The sequence below is a fragment of the Manihot esculenta genome, chromosome 6, assembly GCF_001659605.2.
Source record: "Manihot esculenta cultivar AM560-2 chromosome 6, M.esculenta_v8, whole genome shotgun sequence".
Taxonomy (NCBI): domain Eukaryota; kingdom Viridiplantae; phylum Streptophyta; class Magnoliopsida; order Malpighiales; family Euphorbiaceae; genus Manihot; species Manihot esculenta.
Genome location: NC_035166.2, coordinates 18,606,966 through 18,614,824, shown reverse-complemented (window position 1 = coordinate 18,614,824; position 7,859 = coordinate 18,606,966). Strand labels below are relative to the sequence as shown.

Here is a 7,859-nt window from a genome sequence, read left to right as displayed (position 1 = left end):
AATTTTTAAAAATTAATAAAAATTACACTCAAAAAGTAAATGCTAAAATTAAAACACATATAAATATTGAACTTTTTTATTCATTGTCATTACTTTATATATAAAATAATAATAATAATAATAATATGCCAGTCAAATTATAAAATTATAAATTATAAATTATAAATTAGTTAAAATTATATTAAAATATAAAAATTAGACTTATTAAATTAAAAAATTAAAATTAAAATATAAATATGAACTCAAACATTAACTTTTTAAATCAATTGGCGAATTTTAAATAATAAAATTATTAATTACTTAACTAATTAAACTAATTAATTTATAAATAATTTAAAAGAGGAAGAACATTATAGGAATGATTTCCCCCCTTCCGTATATTAGGGTAATAAAAAGTACTGAAATATAAATGCTGCCGGCTTACTGACTGTTATCGCGGCAGCTCAATCCTTTCTCACCGATCAGGTAGTCCTTCTCTAAATCAATTATTGATTGTGATGAGTTTAGAATTTGTTAATTAGGCTTAAAACTTGTTTCGTTGCAATTTTTACGTTTATTATTTCTGATTAATCGGATTGAAGGTGTGGTGATGGATTCCCAGCTTCTGTGCTTTAACCGGAGCAACTTCTTAATTAAGCCGTACTCGCCCATTCAATTTCAACTGGTTGGCGCTCCATTGTTCACTCTTCGACCTTCTTATCTTCATTTTCGAGGAGGTATGTTTGGTTGCTCTTCTCTTTATAGTGTCTCAGATAGTTCCTGGGGTGTCTACATTTGCATTTTGAGGCAAAAGAAAAAGAAAATTGAATTGTTTTCTGGGAAAGAAATTATACAGCTACAACTCAGTAGTTTTATTCCAGAGATTGTTTCTGATTCTGTAGAAGTTCATGGAATGAACTGTTTATAAAAATCTTTTATTATTATTATTAATGATATTGAAGATACGTTGTTGCTTATGGGTATGAACATAGCTGTGTAAAAAACTGTATTTTGGGTGGTTTCATAGCAAAAGCTTTTGATTTTTATGTGGTATCGCTTCTTGTTGCGATGGAAATTGATTGTTGGATTTCCTCTCTCTTGTTTGGAACGTTGTAACATACATGTCCTACAATTTATTGTCATGTTATTATTTTAAATTTTCTAATTTTTCTTCTATTAGGGTTAACTTTGAACAGGGTAAGGTGTGCCATGAAGTCTTATCAGTTATCTGAACTCACTCGTACAGAAGTTGAGAGCCTGAAAGCTCGTCCACGAATTGATTTCTCTTCAATTTTTAATCTGGTGAGCCTTCTTGAGGAAAGTCCCCTTTGTCGCCAAAAAAAATCCATAATTTTTCACTTTAATGTTTTCAGGTGAACCCCATTGTTGATGATGTACGCAGCAGAGGTGATGCCGCTGTTAAAGAGTTGGTGCTCCATATTGTTGCTGTTATTGCTTTTGTCTTTGTTATAAGCTTTTTTCCCCCTTTCCACTCTAGGCCTAATTTTTTGCAGTGTCTCCCAAAGACTTTATATAGGGAAAATTCTTTTATTTCATCAGCTCAATTGTCTTAGTTATGAGATCAGTGCCTTTACTGTCTATATGCTTCTTTTCTAGTTATACTGAAAGATTTGACAAAGTCAAGTTGGAGAAGCTCGTTGATAATGTAGCTGAGCTTCCTGATCCAGAGGTAATTTTCTTAAACATGCCTTTGATGGCAAGAAATTCCTTGAGCTTCTAGTTTGTTATGGTGGGTAATTGGTTGTGATCCTTTGGGTCATTTTTCCCATTGCAGCTTGATGCAGCTGTTAGGGAAGCATTTGATGTGGCATATGACAACATATATGCATTTCACCTTGCTCAAAAAGGAGCAGAAAAAAGTGTTGAAAACATGAAAGTAAGTCATTCTAGTGCTTGGTTATTGGTTTTACCATACTTTCTACAGACTTGGAGCTTAATATATAACAAATATTTCAGGGTGTTAGATGCAAACGGGTGGCAAGGAGCATTTCTTCTGTAGGTCTCTATGTTCCAGGGGGCACTGCAGTTTTACCTTCAACAGCTCTCATGCTTTCAATTGTAAGTTGATTGGATGTGTTGTATTATATGTCTAGTTCAAGGGTCTACAGCCTTCATTATTAATGTTCAATGTCTAGGAGAGGACATGTGATTGAAATTTTTGTTTATTCCACAACTAGCCTGCGCAAATTGCTGGGTGTAAAACAATTGTTCTTGCAACTCCTCCAAGTCAGGATGGCAGCATATGCAAGGTACTTTTTCCATGTGGAAATGTTTGGTAAAGATTTTGCTTATTAACGATGTTTCAGTATTTTCTCCTAAAGTTGTTGGCAATTTGGGGAAAAGGGAAGGGGGCACAGGGACAAAAGAAAAGCAAATTTACTCACAGATTTGATTTATGTCCTGTAGGAGGTACTGTACTGTGCCAAGAAGGCTGGTGTCACTCACATTCTTAAAGCTGGAGGAGCTCAGGTTTCAAAAAACTTTTAAACTTATGACAGTTGTGATAGTGGTGCATTTATCAACTTTATGTTATCATGCATTTGTTAATTTGCAGGCTATATCGGCCATGGCTTGGGGGACAGAATCATGCCCTAAGGTATGCTTTTGCAAACTCATTTCACAACTGCTGATGATTGAAACTGATTATAAACATGTCAATGCTTTTATTGCTACTTTGTGGGATATGTAGTTTATTCTCTTTATTTAGCAATATCTTGCTTCTTGTTAAAATTGATTGAAAAAAAATGTGGATGTTGCCCTCTAATTTTTCATTTATGCTTTGTTTGTGTACAAGTCATAAATTTCATATTCCAGTTGAAATATTATGAAAAATCTGCAAAAAGTAGTTCGAATATTAATAAACATAACTCAAATATGATGTATTCATCATACATTAATGTGAGAAATGTTTTGCTCATTACAAGTATTGGTGAACTAGGAAGTCGCTGCCAATGCAAAATTTTTTCATTAATGCCATTTATTCATAAGAGATTGTAAATTTCTAACTCCAAATAAAAAAATTTTAATTAACTCAATGAGTTTCTTGGCAAATTTCAACCTTCATTACAAACTATCAGGAAAAAATGTAATAGAAACTTTTGGACTTTTAAATATATACATAAAAGGAAAATCTAATTGCTTATTGTAACTTGCAGGTTGAGAAGATTTTTGGACCAGGAAATCAGTATGTCACAGCTGCCAAAATGATTCTCCAAGTATGGATATTTTTCTCACTTGTAGAACTATTTTTTATCGGCTCTAATGTAACAGAAAAAACTCCAAAACTGCCTTTAGACAGTTAACGGTCCCTCTGAAGTATATAAAATGAAGCTTGTTCATACTATTTAAAATCCTAAATGCTTAACTTAGGCACATGTAGCTGGAAAATTCTTATTCCTTGGTTTGACTTGGTTCCTTTTTGCTTTTTAATTTCCTCAACAGAACAGTGAAGCAATGATCTCAATTGACATGCCAGCTGGACCTTCAGAAGTTTTAGTCATTGCTGATGAATATGCCAGTCCTGTTCATATAGCTTCAGATTTACTTTCCCAGGTGCTTAAGCTTAACCTTTTTCTTTTACTATTATTACAAAATAAGTGTTCATTTCTGGTGAACCACATACAAGAGAATCTGTTATCTTGCTTTGCATTTGATTCCTGATTTGTGACTCTTGGTGAAATTAGGAATTGTTATAGACTTGGTTGTAACTAAAAGCCTGTCAGAACCAAGCAAATTCATGTCCATGAGAAGAAATGAGAAGTGATTATGTTTTTAGCTGTTCTTTTACCTGTCTCAAAGACACTTAATTTATAAGATGATGTATGTGCTGTATATGTAACATGTTGATTGAGTTATTTATGGGTCGCAGGACATAGAAACTTACGGTCACCAATTAAAATATGTGGCTGGCATGTTTCATTAGTTTGTTCAACATGAAACACTGATGTTGCTTCTGTTTTTGTTGTTGAATTGATATTGTAAAATGAAAATGTCGCCTTTTAGATCAGTCTTCCAGATTTGATTAGACATTTCTGCAGTACAGGAGTTAAACTGCATAAAGCTGCTTATGGCTTTCATGATTTATTAAGGGCTCTATCCTACCTGATATTATGGTAAAAAAATTTTTGTAATTTTCAGGCTGAGCATGGACCTGATAGCCAGGTAGTTCTTGTTGTTGTGGGGGATGGTGTGGATCTGAAATCTATTGAAGAAGAAATCAGTAAGCAATGTCAAAGCCTTCCAAGGGGAGAATATGCTTCGAAAGCACTGAGCCATAGTTTCACTGTATTTGCTCGTGATATGGTTGAGGTTAGTCCTCTGTTCCTGCCTTGTGTTCGTAGCGTCAAACCCATCTATAGTTCTTCATCTGCATTATCAGAATCCAAATTTTGTAGATTTAATGGTCCACAGCTATACTAATGTGCTTTTGGGGTTGCTGATGTTGGCAGGCTATGCTGATATTAAAAAACAAAAAATGTCTTGCACAAACTCATATTTATTACCCTAAAATTAAACTTAAGATGTATAACTTCAAAGCTTCAACTGCTTCGGTTTTTATTGTGATTTAAATGTGAAACCTTCTGTGCTGGGTTTTGCAGGCCATCTCCTTTTCAAACTTATATGCACCTGAGCATCTGATTGTTAATGTAGAAGATGCAGAAAAATGGGAGAGTTTTATTGAGAATGCAGGTACGATCCTACGACTGAATTCTGTTACTTTCTTATACTTCCCATCACTGTTATTATGTTTAATTGTAATTTTTTTCTGATACTATGTTTAATTCTAATATGGCCATCAGTTTCTACCTCAGGATGGCCCTTTTTTCTGTTCTGAGTTCAGTTTTAGGTTGTTTTAACATAGATATGTAGTTATTCTTGATGCCTTTAGTGCACAAAGTGGCACCTGTATCTGTCATCGTCCTTTCAATTAATTACCAAATCATATAGGTACTAGAATTGGCCTAAATTTTCTTCCAGTTTTGCTTTACATTACTTTCTATTGAACATTTTGGATTCACAAGAGACATTTTCACAATCCCTAGGTATGAATTGCACAAGATTGGTAGCATGTTAATTGCTAGTAATTATTTGGTTGCATTTATCCCCTCTGGCTTTTAGCATAAATTCATTTTTGCTTGATATTACTGGAAATTTTGAAATACCAACTGACCTGAAAACTGAATTGAGGGAATATGAAATTCATTTTTTTTGTACGAATAAATAGTGGGTTACCCTATCACAACAGGATTCTGATGGCAAATTTTTTCTGAGATATTATTTTCAATTCACCAAACCATATTATTCAAAAACCGAACTTTCACAGCTAGCTTTACTTTTTGGGTTCTGACGTGTGACTAAAAATAGTTCAGTCCACAATTTCACATATAAAACTACAGATGCAAGAAAACCACAAAGAACTGCATAATACCCAACTAAACTGCTCACTTAAATTGTCGTATTTCTTAAATTCTATTTACACTTTATATATGCAATATATACCCCAAGAGAAATGGGGGAAATTAAATGGAAGGCATTAAAGTACAACCAAGCATCAGCCACTATAAATGAACAAAATATAAAATTTAAGCTGTGATGATTGCCAATGCAGGCTCTGTTTTCTTGGGCCAATGGACGCCAGAAAGTGTTGGAGATTATGCAAGCGGGACAAACCATGTCCTCCCGACATATGGGTATGCAAGGATGTACGGTGGAGTATCCTTGGATTCTTTCCTCAAATACATGACTGTACAATCTTTGACAGAGGAAGGTCTGAGAAATCTAGGTCCGTACGTGGCAACCATGGCTGAAGTTGAAGGGCTGGAAGCCCACAAGAGGGCAGTAACTCTCAGACTCCAGTATATTGAAGCCAGGAGCAAGTTCAGAATGTGAGGTAATCTAATAAGCCTGTAGTAAATTCAGGAAAGCTACCGGACTTTCAACCAGAACTTGGGTGATTTTTATATCACTGATTTAGGGTGTAATATGTTTATTCCCTGTGTTTGGTCAATAGATGGAACTACTGGAGGGTCATCTATTTCCTTAGGTTTTAATTGAAAAGGTTGCATGCCCTTTGTATTTTGTATTCCAATTTCTCTGGGCTAAGGCAGATTTCAGTTACTAGAACAGTGAAGCGATGCCTTTTTCCAACTTTTGCAAGTGTGTGCTGTGGTTCCATTATATTTTTAATAAATTCAGCCATTTGTTCAAGGATACGAGACCTAGGCCCTACCACAGTTCCTGCTTTGAGCCAAAACAGCCGGTTATATTGGTTTACAACTAAAAAATAGTACATGTACGAAACAAATTTGATTCGATTTCTAACTTGGCTTCAGTTTAAAACTTTAAAATTAAGCCAAAATTTTAGCATTTTTATTTATTAAATATTATAATTTTAATCATGATTTAATAAATTTAAATTTTTTTAAAAAAATATTACTTTTAAATATTTAAATTTTAATAAAATATTATTTTTAGACATTTAAATTTTTAAATATAATTTTAAAAGTATAAATTTAGTTAAATTATGTTTAAAAATAATATTTTTTATAATTTAAATATTTATTATTTTACCATTAAAATTAAGATGTTTGATAAAAGTGTAAAAATACAGAGTGTAAATATGCATTTAACTTTTAAATTACAGTGATATTAGTATTTTTTTAATTTTTTTAATTATTTCAATTATTATTTAATTTTTTTAAAACCTTATTTATGTTAGATTTTATGAAATCTAAATTCATGAATTCTGTTCAAACTTCTCAAATAAGTCATTTCATCATATCTAATTAAATAATTGAATTCAAATACAATATTTCAATATTTCCATAAAGAAAACAAATGAAACAAGACACAACAAATGAATACTCAACCAAGCAAGAAGAACATAAAATCCCAACAACACAGATCCACTCACAAATTTCCATTTTCTACCCTAGAACTTTGCTTGAAGATAATCAACAATCTTAGAATCCAACTGAAATGCCTTCACAAGAACATCACTAGGGATACCAGGTGTAGAACCAAACACTGCATTAGCAATGGTGACCACCCCAGGATTCTGGCTGCTTAGAGCTACAACAGCAACAGCATTACAATTTCCCACATTTCTCTGGAAGTGAATGAGATTCACAGGGAACACGAACACATCACCTTTCTGTAAAATCTTTCTGATGAGACGATTTTCAGGGTTAGATGTGACGAATCCAACTTCAAGAGTTCCTTCAACTACAGTCAAGATCTCTGAAGCACGAGGGTGCGTGTGGGGAGGGTTGATGCCCCATGGTGTATAGTCTATGCGAGCTAAAGAGATCCCAAGAGTGTTGAGTCCTGGTATTTGGGCTACGCTTACTGGGGTGACCTTAGATCCTGCTGCATTTGATGTGTTGCCTGGTAAGTGAAGTCCACTGAAGAAGAAATCATTGGCTTCAACCTTCTTGGGATCTTTGCAGGCAACTCCGTTCACTAGAACTGCAATGGAAACGCCACACAGCTTGAGATTTAATAAAACCATTGTACGTAAAATCATCATATTCTAAAACTTTTTCATAGGTTTGTGATATGCTAGTGAAGGAGATAGAAAAAAAAAGGGTGAAATATTAAGTAGGCAGCTTGAAGTACCTGCAGCATTTGCATCAGCAACACAGAAATCTTGAAGGGACATTGGATCAGAAGCCAGAGCCAACGAGGCAAGAGCTAGAAATAACCCTAATAAGAAAAGAAACCAAGAAGCCATTTCAAAATCCCTTTTTATATCTCAACTCTCAAGACTAATGAAGACTTGATTGAAGTTTGAAACTTTGAAGAAAACATGCAGAGGCTGGCCTCTATATATAGAGGATGTAATTATTAATTAAATAGAC

At 33.7% G+C, this 7,859-nt stretch overlaps 2 protein-coding genes across 5 annotated transcripts; one reads left to right on the top strand and one right to left on the bottom strand.

Moving 5' to 3' along the window:
• Positions 1 to 345: 345 nt before the first annotated feature.
• Positions 346 to 6,207, top strand: LOC110617796 (histidinol dehydrogenase, chloroplastic). Of its 4 annotated transcripts, none has more exons than XM_043957833.1 (15): positions 346 to 465; positions 602 to 716; positions 1,176 to 1,281; positions 1,353 to 1,405; positions 1,597 to 1,669; positions 1,775 to 1,876; positions 1,957 to 2,058; positions 2,178 to 2,249; positions 2,407 to 2,469; positions 2,555 to 2,596; positions 3,156 to 3,215; positions 3,442 to 3,552; positions 4,138 to 4,308; positions 4,599 to 4,689; positions 5,609 to 6,207. In XM_043957833.1, the coding sequence occupies exons 3-15, from the start codon at positions 1,189 to 1,191 to the stop codon at positions 5,887 to 5,889; spliced, it is 1,314 nt and encodes a 437-aa protein (XP_043813768.1). In that variant the 5' UTR covers positions 346 to 465; positions 602 to 716; positions 1,176 to 1,188; the 3' UTR covers positions 5,890 to 6,207. The 4 variants fall into 4 exon arrangements, with proteins under 4 accessions (XP_043813768.1, XP_021616483.1, XP_021616482.1 ...); XM_021760791.2 differs by having other exon boundaries at positions 1,160 to 1,281; XM_021760790.2 differs by having other exon boundaries at positions 582 to 716; positions 1,160 to 1,281.
• Positions 6,208 to 6,692: 485 nt separating this feature from the next.
• LOC110616534 (putative germin-like protein 2-1) lies at positions 6,693 to 7,804 on the bottom strand. Its single transcript, XM_021758927.2, has 2 exons — positions 7,618 to 7,804; positions 6,693 to 7,467 (listed from the first exon to the last, which is right to left on the bottom strand). The coding sequence occupies exons 1-2, from the start codon at positions 7,730 to 7,732 to the stop codon at positions 6,932 to 6,934; spliced, it is 651 nt and encodes a 216-aa protein (XP_021614619.1). The 5' UTR covers positions 7,733 to 7,804; the 3' UTR covers positions 6,693 to 6,931.
• Between the last annotated feature and the right edge of the window lie 55 nt (positions 7,805 to 7,859).

What these genes read in the sequence shown, in the direction of transcription:
- LOC110616534 (XM_021758927.2), bottom strand. Translation starts at nt 7,732, where the DNA reads ATGGCTTCTTGGTTTCTTTTCTTATTAGGGTTATTTCTAGCTCTTGCC. An exon ending in TGCTGATGCAAATGCTGCAG is followed by an intron (nt 7,468 to 7,617) that starts GTACTTCAAGCT and finishes TTTCCATTGCAG; the next exon opens with TTCTAGTGAACGGAGTTGCC.
- LOC110617796 (XM_021760790.2), top strand. Translation starts at nt 590, where the DNA reads ATGGATTCCCAGCTTCTGTGCTTTAACCGGAGCAACTTCTTAATTAAG. An exon ending in AAAGTGTTGAAAACATGAAA is followed by an intron (nt 1,877 to 1,956) that starts GTAAGTCATTCT and finishes CAAATATTTCAG; the next exon opens with GGTGTTAGATGCAAACGGGT. An exon ending in TTGCTCGTGATATGGTTGAG is followed by an intron (nt 4,309 to 4,598) that starts GTTAGTCCTCTG and finishes TGGGTTTTGCAG; the next exon opens with GCCATCTCCTTTTCAAACTT.